The 13,691-nt window shown below is 29.6% G+C and overlaps 1 protein-coding gene across 1 annotated transcript; it reads right to left on the reverse strand.

Moving 5' to 3' along the window:
• Nucleotides 1-2,690: 2,690 nt before the first annotated feature.
• Arl2 (ADP ribosylation factor-like 2) lies at nucleotides 2,691-3,913 on the reverse strand. Its single transcript, XM_088194328.1, has 3 exons — nucleotides 3,785-3,913; nucleotides 3,275-3,629; nucleotides 2,691-3,208 (listed from the first exon to the last, which is right to left on the reverse strand). Exons 1-3 carry the CDS (start codon nucleotides 3,847-3,849, stop codon nucleotides 3,074-3,076), a joined length of 555 nt encoding a protein of 184 aa, XP_088050454.1. The 5' UTR covers nucleotides 3,850-3,913; the 3' UTR covers nucleotides 2,691-3,073.
• Between the last annotated feature and the right edge of the window lie 9,778 nt (nucleotides 3,914-13,691).

Here is a 13,691-nt window from a genome sequence, read left to right on the forward strand (position 1 = left end):
TATTTTTTATTTATTAATTATTATTATTATTGTGAAGAATGATGATTTTATTTGTTGTTTTATTTTATTATTCATATGCAAATATTTTTTATTTCACAGTTTATGTTTAAAAAGTATGATAAATTTATTTTATATATCATGTAATATAAATCAATGGGCCAATATTTAATTAAATAAAAAATAATGAATCTTGCCAGTTGATCTTATTGTATTGTGTATGATAGTTTATGTGTAAATATGTAAATATATTGAAAATGTGCATTTTTATATAAATATTAATTTTAAAAGATTATGTCAATTCATTCCAATTGTGCATCACGACGAAACCTCTTAATCTTTAATGAAACTTTTGTAATTTTATACTTCGACATGACAAGTATTTTTATACAATCTACAAAAGGTTTTATCGTATACATATATTTGATTTAATTAGATAAAAACTTAAAATAAACCTTAAATCTATCAGTACTTACATGAATAAATAAATCAAATATATAAATATTTTTTATAATAAAGAATGTAGAATGTTTTTGAAAATAAATATTTTGAAAATATAAAAAGCTTTTTTATAAATAGTAATTTAATTAGAATAAATTATTGTTAATTAATTATTATTATAAGTAAAATGGAATTCTACGGCATGTTACAGCTTAAATACGATCGGGGAAATAGGAAGAGACCAACCCCTTAACCAATGTGGATGATGTGGGTCAGAACTGGAATCTTCATTTTCATCTGAATAATATATTATTAGACTATTCTAGACATTGGAACGGATACTTTTGCTTGGGAACGCACGAGTTCGGTTATGAGAGAATTTTTTTCTGTTTGAATCAGAGATTTTTTTGGGTACTATTCTCCTGCGCTCCTCTTTGGAAATACAAAGGACACCATTTATTTCTATGAACCTTTTAGTAAGTCCTGTAAAACTAATCACAACTTGACGACTGCAGGTAGTCCTAACAATAATATTGATTTTAAGTACCCGGCTGCCATAAAAATATCGCTTGAGAAAAGAATTATTACAAAGATATATTTGCCATAATTAGGTTGCCAATAATAGAAGATACCAACACAATTAGGAATTCACACAATTCTCAGGAAGCTGTAATCGACTCTAATTGCTTCATAGTTTGTCTGTACTTGGATATTACATTATGTTTTAAAAACGTGATAGCTTTCCTTACCGATATTACCACAGACTTCTGAAATGAGAGTATTGGGAAAAGTGTATTCAAACCAAAATTTGGTCAATAGGAGGGCGCAAAAACAATTATCACTTCTCAGAAGGCAAAATTTCACGTCAAAAGCAATAAAAACAAGCGTTAAAATTCAGCTTAGATATGCTTCATTCGATTCTCACTTATAATAGTCATAATATTGCTATAAAAAGTCTTAACATGAACGCTAGATAACCGAGCGTTTCCACTGCGACGACGACGGCACCATTTTAATGCTTGTAACATGGATTCTAAACAGGAACGTCCCTTGAATTTGGCTAGAAAAATGCATGTCACATATGAAATACTATGAATCCTAATGAAACCGAAATATTAAAAAAACGACAACTAACTGGTCTTTTTCTGGGAAAAGCTGAAAAGACATCCCTGACGGCCATACTGATAAGTGAAACTATTGTGATCGCTTACCGAAAATCAAAAAATACATGTTACAATACTAACCGAGACAATGAGTATTATTCGGCGTATGTCTCGATGCTAACACTAATAGTCTTTAAAAGTCTGCATCTAGCTGCTTTTCACTCTTCTCGTGTTTTGCTTGGTTTGGTTGTTGCTTTCTACTGGACAATTATATAGGAACCCCAACAGTGGTTACTACTAAAGTACCCAAGATAATTTTTGATATTTTATTAATTTATTTATGATTAATTTATTAAAGTAAGATGTTGGCAAACATCATTATTATGCATATATTACAAACAACAATGGTCCTAATTTGGTCCCTGTGGTACACCGTGAGATATTATTTTTTCTTTGGAATATGCATAATTTATTTCAACTTTTTGCTTTCCCTTTTTTAAATAATTATCAAACTATCATAAAACTATTTCACTAATACTTATAATCTCTAATATCTTTAACATAACAGCTCTCTTGAAATCCAAGAAAACTGCTCCATGATTTTGTTCATATCCTTGGTCAACAACCAATCATTCATTACTACTTGTAATGAAGTCTCTGTGGAATGTTTTTCTCTGAATCCTGATTGTTGTTCACACAGAATGTTTTGTGAAATAATAAAATCCTTTAATTGTTTGATTATTACTTCTACCATCACTTTTTTCATACAAAGCAACATGTCAATTGCTCTCATTTGCTCTACCTTTTTACTATTTTTTATTTTAGGTATAATAGTAGCAATCTTCAAATTATCAGGTTTTTCTCCTTCAGAGAGTGCTCTATTTACTAAATAATGCAATTTAGTTCCTAGTTTTTCTCATGTTTCTTCAACTAAATTTACATTCAATTCATCCGTACTGGTCCCTTTTTTCAATTTACAAAATGTGTTTAGAATTTCTTCTAAAGATACTGATTTAAATTCTCCAAATTTTACAATAAATGTTTCATTATTTGTATTTAAATAATTCATTAATTAATTGTTATTGAATTCAAATAAAAAAATATGTAATAATCAATAAACAAAATTCTACAGTATATTAAAAAAAAAAGTATTTGTAATGTTTTTATTAATTAAAAATGTATTACATAATAATCAATATGTGCTCATGGAATTATCTTAATAAAATTATAACAAACACATTTTTGTTATAATCAACTAAATGTTAACAAGCAATAATAAAAAAATATAATTAGTGCTTCCTATAATGTTTGATAACTCGTATTATCATATTAAGATCATACTTTGCGATTTTTTTAACTGTGATGGTTTCATAGTCTAACTACGATATCAGCAGTCTCAATCAATATATATATATATATATATATATATATATATATATATACGTTATAAATTAAAAATATCACTGTTAAAAATGTTACAGTAGTAGCTTATCGTAGCGTAAAAATAATACTTGCATTTCAGGAAGCGTTAATCAATCTAAAGAAAATACCCTAGAGCTGATATCTTTAACCAACCAATCTATCCCTTCTAACAAATTATTCCCTTTGATAGCCGAACACGATAGTATCTTCCAGTGATGAGTCTTTAATCTATCCAGCTCCAACGCCTATAATTAACACAATAAAATATAGCTTCTGTAGTGCAATAAATATACTTAATCAATTATACGCACCATCTTTATTTCTTCAACGGACAGTGAACCTGGTAGATCAGATTTATTCGCAAACACCAACAGCGTGGCGCTCTCTAGCTGCTCTTCTTGAAGTAACGACATTAATTCCGTTCGGCAGTCTTCTACTCGCCTCTTGTCTGCGCTGTCGACTACCCATATAAGACCATCTGTGGCCTCAAAATAGTTTCTCCAATAAGAACGCAAAGATTTTTGACCTCCTACATCCCACATGTTCAATTTAAACGTGTCATGTTCGATAGTTTTAATATTGAAACCTAACGTCGGCGATATAGTGCTGATGTCCTCTCCATTGATACGCTTCATTATCGTCGTTTTGCCGGCATTGTCCAGGCCGCTATTTAAAAGCTTAAGGAATATACTATAAACGTTCAATACATTATACATTTAAATTTCAAGGATAAATGTTTAACCTATAACTTTATATATATTCAAACGTATCACCTTGAAATAGTAACACGTGAAAAAATATTTGTTGTTTAAAAAGGATACAGGATTAATATTCGCATTTCTTTTTCTTTTTCCCTTATTTTCCTCAAAATTTTACGCAGACCCATACCAAGCGACCGAGCCCAGAGAATGACAGTAAATAAATAATGTTGCAATACGTAAAAAAACAATCAAAAATAAATCTTGTAAATGGCAATTTTGAGCTGTCATAATTTTGATCAATAAATTTAATTTATGAGATAACAATAATAATACGTAATTATTTTTTTACGGTTTATAAAAAAAATTTAAAACAAACATACACTTAAAAATATCGGTGAATCGAATAAACACCAAATTTCTAAATCCATTTATTTATTGTTTAAATTTTGTAAATAAATTTATTCTTTAATTTTAATGCAAGCATATCTGGAAAATAATGTATTTTTAAGATCGTATTTAAGTTGAGTACCGAAAAAGTAGTTAAAAAATCTAAAATTAGCTATAGATTGAAATAATGGTAAAAAGTAGGGTCATTGCTGATATTTTTGTTTTAATGTAAATGCACATATAGCTTTAGCACAAATGGAAATATCCTAGCTGTATAAATTCACTAGATAAATATTTCTTACAAATGTATAAAAATAAATTAATTCCATTATATTATTTTTCAAGGAGCCTCGCAAGGCCGCAAGCACTCCATTTATATTTATCCATTTATATTTGAGAATATTTAGGTGTTTTTGCTTCACTTGTATCACAAATTATTTAATATGACATCAGTGGGCATCACATTTTTATTGCATATATTAAATACAGTACGATAGTATCACCTTTTTGTTTTTTAACATTTTTAGAAAAGTAGAGGGTGTCAACATGTGACGTAATTTAAAATTCAAATGCAGAGCACCTACTGAGCTAAGACAATATTGTGTGATAAGTTTGGAATTCAAATTCCACCCAAATACAGATAAAGAATTTTTGATATCTTCTTCTGTATTATGGGGGCCTATTTATTTATTAGAGTCAAAACTAGATGGCGCTCTGATACTACCGACGTGACGGTGGCAAAGGGCAACACGTTCTTTGGTGGAACTTGACGGAAAATTAACGGCCGGTGGTGCCTCGTCCGTCGATCGTTTACACCACCACTCTATCGTGTACCATAATTTGTAAGCCATCCGTATGCAAAAGTATCATATAATATATATGACGGAACTCCACCTCATTATATTTACTATCCCTTCCACACTACCAGGGCCGGCTCTGAGCATATTCAACTGATTCCCTCAGGTAGGGCCCCGTGCTCAAAGTAAATATTGGTTAAAAACAGACGTTAATATTGTTTTTAACACACAATGTAAAACTACAATTCAGGAAATTCAAATATCTAGACAGAGCCGGCCTTGCGCTCCACCAAAAACTCCATCTTAATTTTGCAGGGCCTTTGGAACTCTTTGTGTATAAAAAACAAAGTTCTTAAGGTTGACTTTAACGGTCCTTTCTCTACCAATATAGTAATTCTCCGACTTTTGCGAAAATATAAAAATGTATAACATGAAAATATGTAACGAATCATTACATGTTATATTTAAATATAAAATTTGCTATCTTTTCTATATATATATATATAAGCATAATTGAGATTCTAATTTACACCCTTTTTCTTAATTATAATAATTCATTAGATATTTATAAACTAATTTGAAATGCCCCTCTATAGTGCCCTGTGGGGTCTTGAACTATGAAGTTCTGCCATTGTCCTGATCTGATTTTAGATGTTATTGTATCTGCGATAAATTTAAATAAATAATGCTATAGGCAAAATTTATTCCTTTTTGACGTTATCTTGTCAAATAATATTCCTAAAATTATTGTAATTTATTTGACTACTCGGCAAAAATTTCGATCATTAATATTATTTTTTTCAATTATTACAGATATAATTTTAGGTAAAGGTGACGATTAGCGTTCGTTCAAGTTGGCAGCAATGCAGAGCACAGCTTACACGTTCATGCACACACCTTACTCATTCAAAGTTTGACGTTTGGCGATTATTGCGCGATTGGCATTGCATTACTGTTTCTTGATCCCACGATGGCAGGAAGACGACAGAACTCAACGACAATATTCATAATATATCCTTATTTACTATTTATCTGTTCGAGTCATATCTACACGAATTTACGTATAGAAATCATTTCAGCGATGAACATTTTTTTAAATTACTAATTATCGATAAAATAAATAACAAAACTTTATTTTGTATTCATGTTCATCATTTATCTATTAGGTATGCAGAAGCTGACATAAACAAATGTCATGTTATGGATGCGCGCGCAGCATTCCATCAAACGTCAAACTGCGAATGAGCATGTGTGCGTGTGCGTGCAATGTAGTGCTGCCAAATTAATAATATCGAACGCTAATCGTCACCTTTACCTAATTTTATTTCTATATGTATTTTCTAATTTTTTAAGTTAATCTTCTCTTTAGATTGCTCTCATTTATAAAAATGATCGTTTTATTAATAATTTGTTATGGCCAAATTTTAGGACGCTATGGCCGCATATCTATGGCGTTTCCATCTGTCATTTTGTCATGTAACCAAACCGGCTATCGTTTTGCCTAGTAAAGCTGTTTTACTTTACTTATTCAGATTTAAAAATTGACGTATGAAACGCTTTTAAAGCAGTTATAATACCAAATAATGGCATTCACTACAAACTTTAATTTTAAACTGAATATTTTAGCTACAGTTCACAATTAAGAATATGCGCTGTTGTTCAATAAACAATATGTGGAAAATGCATACGACGATATTTCTGATTATGTTTAATACTACGATAATGCTGGTCATAAAGTAAAAGAGAAAATTGTACAGCATTCAAGGTGACCAGATTTTGAAAATATCAAAGGACACTAAAAACGGTCAACCCGCACACTTTTTTTAAGACAAAGGAGGAACGTCTGAAGATTAATTTAATACGTATTTTGAAGTTTGTAATCTTTGTGCGAAAAAAGCGGCTAAACTTGTCACAAAGCTAATGGAAAATGTTGTTATATTGCATACGGATTAAAAATGTGAGGTAAGCAGTATTCCAAAAATAAATATAGATAGATGAGTTGAGTTGAGTATGAGTTGCTACAATGAGGAAACATTATTCTGTTCAATGCTGTTATCTCTTGTGAGACATGTCTGAACACACATCTGGAAAGATACCGTTTTCTTTTAAAGCACGCAAATAACAATTTGTAAAAAAGATATTAAATCTAAAGATACGCATAAAAGTCATCAATATATGTGAACTTAGTAAAAACTAAAAAAGGTCCAAAAAAATATAAAACAATTACAACAGTACAAATGTTTCATAGTTCACTAATTTTATTAAAACTATATAAACGTAAACACTAAGTGTATGCTGTTAAATTATACTCCCATTTTTTTATTATCTGCCACGATTGGCAAAGAAAGGAGTTGTATCCAGAGCATCGAACCGTTAGGTTTTCGTTCCAGTTCAATTAAAAAAATATATTGGTTCGGTTCCAGAATAAATATCGGTATTGTTTCTTAAATGTTTTTATTTGTATAAAAATTAATTTCCTATTTTAAAACAATTTACTTCTTCTATTGTTTATAAGCTAACTATATTAATTGATACAATAATAAAATACAAATAATTATATTAAAGCTATAATATAATATATGATTACAATATAATTTATTCAATGAAACATGTAAACAATGCAAATTCGTATATTCACGGTTGATATACACAAAATTATTAGATATATTTTTTTATAATTAAAAAAGATTAAAGTTTCCTCTAATTATTAATTTATCTTTCAATGTATTTATATTTAAAATATTTCGATTGTTTCGTAAAATAAACTTCTAAGCCAGAGAAACGAGCTCCTAACACCACCATTGCAATTTTGTATCAATGAGGATATATATTTTATTTTCCTCCTAAAATTCTAAAATATATTTTATTATATTTGTAATCTTTGTACATGGTTAAAGTTATTCAATATGAATTCAATGTCCACATCTGTAAAAATAGGAAATCTATGCGACTCTATTGCCAATTCTATACTTCTTAAAAAATTCTCTAAATCGTCTACCTTTTCATCGGATGTTTCACTAGATGATAGAGCCTGTTCATTTGTGATTGAAATTGATTTCTTTAAAAATGATAATTTGTTCCAAATATTCTTTAAATGTTGCACAGTTAACATTTTTTGTGTCTATGTGCTTGATCATGGATCAAACCAAAATAAACCGATATTATATTTTTATATCGGTTCCTGTTTGATGCCCTGTTTGTATAATCTAACAACGCAAAGATAACTTAAAACATAACCTCCATAATTCTCATTTTCAATAATATGAGTTGGTACAAGCTCTTTGTGAGAGAGAAGTTTGAATAATATCTATATGTACGAATGTTGTATTTATATAGGTTTATACGAACATGTATTATATATTAATATGCAATTAGCTGATTAGTGCCGCATGACTAAATTCAAAGGTAACTAACGTGAAAAATTTGATTTGTTATGGTAAGTTATAAATATTATGTGCCATAGAATAAATCAAAGGAAAGGAAAACATTTAAATATAAGCATTAAAATCGAAACGGACAAAAATGCTATTTGACTTAATGAGTCGCCGATAAGGACGTTTTGTGTTGTCGAATCTTCCCCTGTTTAAATTTGAACGATCATGCCTTATTAGAAAGACGACAGGAATCGATTGGAAATTCAAAGAAAACAGCCGCTTCTCTCTTCACATCTTCGATCTTCGAAATTAAAAATAGTTAAACCTGACCATCGGAGACGACTAAATTCTACAGATACAGACACGCCTACGAGCCCATCACGTATTTTATTAATAACACAAACCGTACGTGATTCAAAAACTGTACAATAATACTAATTCATAACTATTTTTTTTAATCTTCCGTTTAACCCCAACAGGCGTAAGCTCAATGCGTTACAACGGGGTAAATCTGCATTAATTGACTAAGTCAATCTGATATAACGAATACCTACAAGTAAGTATTAACCACCAGACTGAAAAAGTCCGGAAAACGGTGACATCAATATTATTAATTATTATGTGCTATACAATTTATAATCAATATCTGTCACTACTGCTGCTGAGACCGGCGTTTTTAATATTTTTTTTATAAATAAAAATTCGAGTGCCGCTACCAGGGCTTGAACCCACAACCTCGGAGTTACTAGTCTGAGACGTTACGGACCACGCTAACAAATATATACGAAATTCTTACATCATTCTGAAGCATACACTCTTTTTAACATAGTTAAATTTTACATGCTATTTTTCATGAATTACATATTTTATAACCTATTTCTATTTTATAGTTATAAAACGCTGAAATGTACTCGCACGCTCACCAGTCTATTATCTATTTTTAATTGACTACTTTTTATCTCCAAATAGCTCGTACACCGCCTCTGATCTGAATTATAATTATCATAATAAACATTGCCGTAATATGTTTACAACAGAGATGCTTCAAGACGGACGAACGATGGCGTTAGTGGACTCCTATTAGTAGTTTCAACATCATAAAACATATTCGTTTTAATAAGCAATATAATGACAGATTTAGATTTACTGTTAAATTGACACACTATTTTTTACATACATAATATTCTCTATGATCTACATTAAACTCTATTGGAGAATTTTTGCTACCATTTATTCATAACCTACTGTGTTTTTATTTTCAATAGTCGAATGCATAAATATATCGTTCAACGCAGTATCATCGCGTGCTCTTAATTTCTGCCCAGTGATTGCTCAGTCGGACTGAGGGGCGGTAACAGTTTGTGTAAATACACTGAGCAGTATTAGTCAATTGTTCTTGCGGTGCAGTTATCGAGATTATAATCTTATCGCTATTATTATAATGACATATGTTGTATTTATTATAAGCCTTGCCTCGCTCAGTGTGTATTTTTTAATGGTGTTCATTTATAAAAATAATATTGTTTTATTTATTTTGAAAACGTGTTTTAGTTTTTTTTAATTCAGCCCTGCTAGTCTTAGTAATGATGTGAATTCCCTGTATATTTGTTTATGTGCTTGAGTAAAAATAAAGAGTATAAAAAGTTGGAAAAACCTAATTTGTAATAACTTCGAGGTCCTCTTTTTAGAATGATAAGAAAATACCAGAAAATTTTATTAGAGATTTTCATATTACGTATAAAAAAAGTCTCTGTAATTTTTACATGACTCAAATATCTCATTATTAATTCAAGACTATTGCATAAATAATATATGTGTATGTAGTAATACTACTAACCGACTGCTTTTTATCTCCATTATTTAAATCGATTGAGGAGCTCTAGGAATTTTAATATAATATAATATGTAAAACGTTTATTGCAATATGATTTACAAACATACTTATAAATAAAATAGATGTCACTGATTTTCATCCATTATCATGTTTAAGATTGCGTTATTTTTATACAATTATATAACAATAAAAACAAAAATTAAACATGAGTAGTTATAATTCAATGAACAAACTTTAAACCTTTTATAAAAATATGAAAAAAATATAAAATTTTAATTATAATGGATTTTAAAAGGTCTGGAACCATTGGAACATGTGCTTCCGCCTATAAAGCAAAGGTGCTTTGGCACTTGGTGCTTATATATAAATTTGCGGTTGTTTTTATCGTCTGCTCCGATATTTGAGATTAGTAGGTTAGTGTGGTTACGCGAAATATTTGTGTAATACTTTCTAGTGTATATGTTGTTTAATTTGGTGTTTTGCGATTATTAAAAACATATGTATTGTAGATTATTTTTATGACTTTATTTTGTATGCCTTGCTTAGAAAAATATGTCAATAGTACTATGTTACTCTACGCTTTCTCAGTGGAAAACATGTGTTAGTCTGATTAATTGTTTGTAATATTATATTTTTTTTTTGTGATTAACGTTTTATGGAGTTTTTAACAACTGCACAATTTATTGTAATTTATAAGTTATTCTAACGATCAATTTGAATAAACTAAAACATGTCTCGAAAGTAAGGCCACACGCAATATTTCCACAACAATGGAAAAGTGATCTCATGACCAATTAATTAAGTTAATTATTGGAAATATTGCATGAACCACCTAATAGCACATCCGTCCCAAGACGTTAATCATCTATAAGTACCCAATCGTTTATTTTTTAATGCGCAAACATCCTCATCTGCGATTCACCAGAGCTGTCTCAAGCCAGCACTATAAAATATGTGACACTTATCACAGCTTCGATGCAGTGAAAGAAGCACCAAGAGAGACGCCACAGAGTCATCTAGTATTATTACGAGAACGCATCACGATGGGTTCCAACTGTTCCACGAAATCACAGCCGACAATAATACAACTCAACAATATGACTTTCAAAACCTACCATATTCGGATAGTTGGATAATATTATCATTACTCCTGTTTATATTTTGAACAAAATCATAGAGATTAAAATCATTACTATTATATATTTTGTATATTTATAAACCAATCGGAGTAATTATAAGTATATCGAACGTATATGCATATCGTGTGCTTAAAGGGGCGAAAACCAAAACTTGCCATCTCTTTCTCAATCATGAATAATGATGAAATGGATAGCTCTCGAACTGACTGTGTAAACGCAAATGGAGTATAGTAGTATAGTTTATTTTGCGAAATTATTTTAAATAAATTACTAACAAAGAAATTTATTTTCGGAAAAAAGTTTTATACCTACCTCATCATTGTTTAAAATCACATATTTTCAATAAATTTATGGAAATTTCACTGACACTGTATTGTGCTGTTTATTTTCTTAAAAAAAAACATTCGGAAACCCTACATTTATATAACGGAGTTCGACTTTAACAGACACACCCTTCGCATTAGTCCGTTATATCGAGGTTCAACTGTATTTAGTAACTATGTTTATACCCGTTAATATGTCCATGTCTTGAATAGTATTGAATCGAATCAATGTTTTATTTCCTCTGTATTTTTCTTCTTTATCATTTATTTTGAAGATTTTATTTTAAATGTATATAAATATTATATGCGTATGGCGTTAAACTGTTCGGTACTATAAAAAATATACAGTTCAAGTGATTTACCTTTGCTACTATGCGTATACAATAAGTATAATGTGTCTTTTAGTTAAAAATACCTATTGTGCGTGTATGTATTGAAGCGTTGCGATAGACTATTTTATCCATTGAAACGTCTGGGCACTATTTCAGGGGCGTAACCCTGACATATCTGAACTGCTTATATTACTTTATAAACTTCCTTTTGATATTTTCGTTTAGTCAAATTCCAACGTTTGCTTAAATATTCGTCATATTTTAAGATAAACCATTCTTACATAACTAGGGCTAACAAATATTATTTTTAATAAGTAATTTAAAAAAATGCTAATTTGTTAATAAATCAGAAACATTATTCATTATTCGGTTTCGAAAATTGCTTACATAACCGTCAGATAATTGATAATTAAGATCTAAAATTGTCGGGTTAGGGGACAAGACCTTTCTGGGTGACCCGTTTTTACCTCTGGCCTATATACGAGAACCCAATACGGTCGCAGCAAGGTTCAACTCGACGGTTAGGACCTCGTAATAACAAATATCAAGGCGAGTGCAAAACGAATATTTTTAGATTTTTTTATTAATAATGGCAAAGACTTTTCATTATCCACAATATCTACATGACATAACGATGTTTTTATAATCATGTATTATTTTATGATCTGATCTCACCTATCACTAAAAGCAATCAAGAGTTTCCGTTCAATACCCTAGAAGGGCGACAGATAAAAATGAAATATTCTCACCAATTGAATTCAATTGAGAACTCTCGAAACAATCATTCATATAATGATAGAATATACGTTTAACCATTTGAATGACACAATGCAATTATATATGTATGTGAATGTATACGAGAAGAGATTAAAAAATTCTCGACAAGACTCATATAGCAAGAAGATAGAACTAGGTAGACCTACCATCATATTTTGTAAGGTTATGTTAACTGTCATTAGTGTCTCAGCTAAGTTTTACGGTGATACGATAATTTTTAATGTTTTCTGAAGTTAAATAATGGAAAATTTAAATTAAAAAGTATTATTTACTTTTTAATATTAATATAGTCCTCATCTTATTTAATCGAAATACAATTTCACCGGTAGATATATATTTTTACCAGTGAAAATATAATTTACCTGGCAAGTGCTAGTAAAATTATATGATTTCAACTTTTCCATATGTAATAATATACACGTGAATGTGTATTTTTCAGTGAAGTTATATCCATATGTTATTACGTATATTTCTACTAGAGAAAATATAATTTTACTGCTAAGCGCTAGTGAAATTAAATGTCTATGAAATTAAATTTGACAGATGCGAAACGTTGACTTGCTGTTCAAACCCAAACATAACTTTTATAATGTTTATAAATGTTTTACTCTTATATAGTCGTAGTTAATATAAATGACAATTTTTACAATGTATCCATAAATATTATATTTGTACATAGGCTATGGCTTTAATCCTCAGAAAAAAGTACAGTACCTTCCATTGCCACACTTTTCTTCCATGCAAATTTTAAATTATTATGTTTTAATCATGGGCGTATATTATTTATACTTAAATCAAAAACTACCATTGATGTGAAAGTTTTTAGCTCGATTTGAGAAAAATCCAGACGATTCGGCTGAGTACGTGACAATTGGGCGATTCAAAGTCAGCGAGACCGTCTTTATTAAAATCACCTGCTTAAGCTGAAAAGTTTTATGATATCAAGTAGCACCTTTAGAAGGTTTAAGTGATATTTTATGATTAATTATACATAAATGATTAGTAAAAATGTATGTTGTATATCTCGCTTAGACCTTTTAATATTTTGATCTAAAATATGTTCG

The sequence above is a fragment of the Plectrocnemia conspersa genome, unplaced genomic scaffold, assembly GCF_051122295.1.
Source record: "Plectrocnemia conspersa isolate PC_06_02 unplaced genomic scaffold, ASM5112229v1 ptg000010l, whole genome shotgun sequence".
NCBI lineage: Eukaryota > Metazoa > Arthropoda > Insecta > Trichoptera > Polycentropodidae > Plectrocnemia > Plectrocnemia conspersa.

What these genes read in the sequence shown, in the direction of transcription:
- Arl2 (XM_088194328.1), bottom strand. Translation starts at nt 3,849, where the DNA reads ATGGGTCTGCGTAAAATTTTGAGGAAAATAAGGGAAAAAGAAAAAGAA. An exon ending in GAAATGCGAATATTAATCCT is followed by an intron (nt 3,630 to 3,784) that starts GTATCCTTTTTA and finishes GCTTTTAAATAG; the next exon opens with CGGCCTGGACAATGCCGGCA. An exon ending in CCGTTGAAGAAATAAAGATG is followed by an intron (nt 3,209 to 3,274) that starts GTGCGTATAATT and finishes TGTTAATTATAG; the next exon opens with GCGTTGGAGCTGGATAGATT.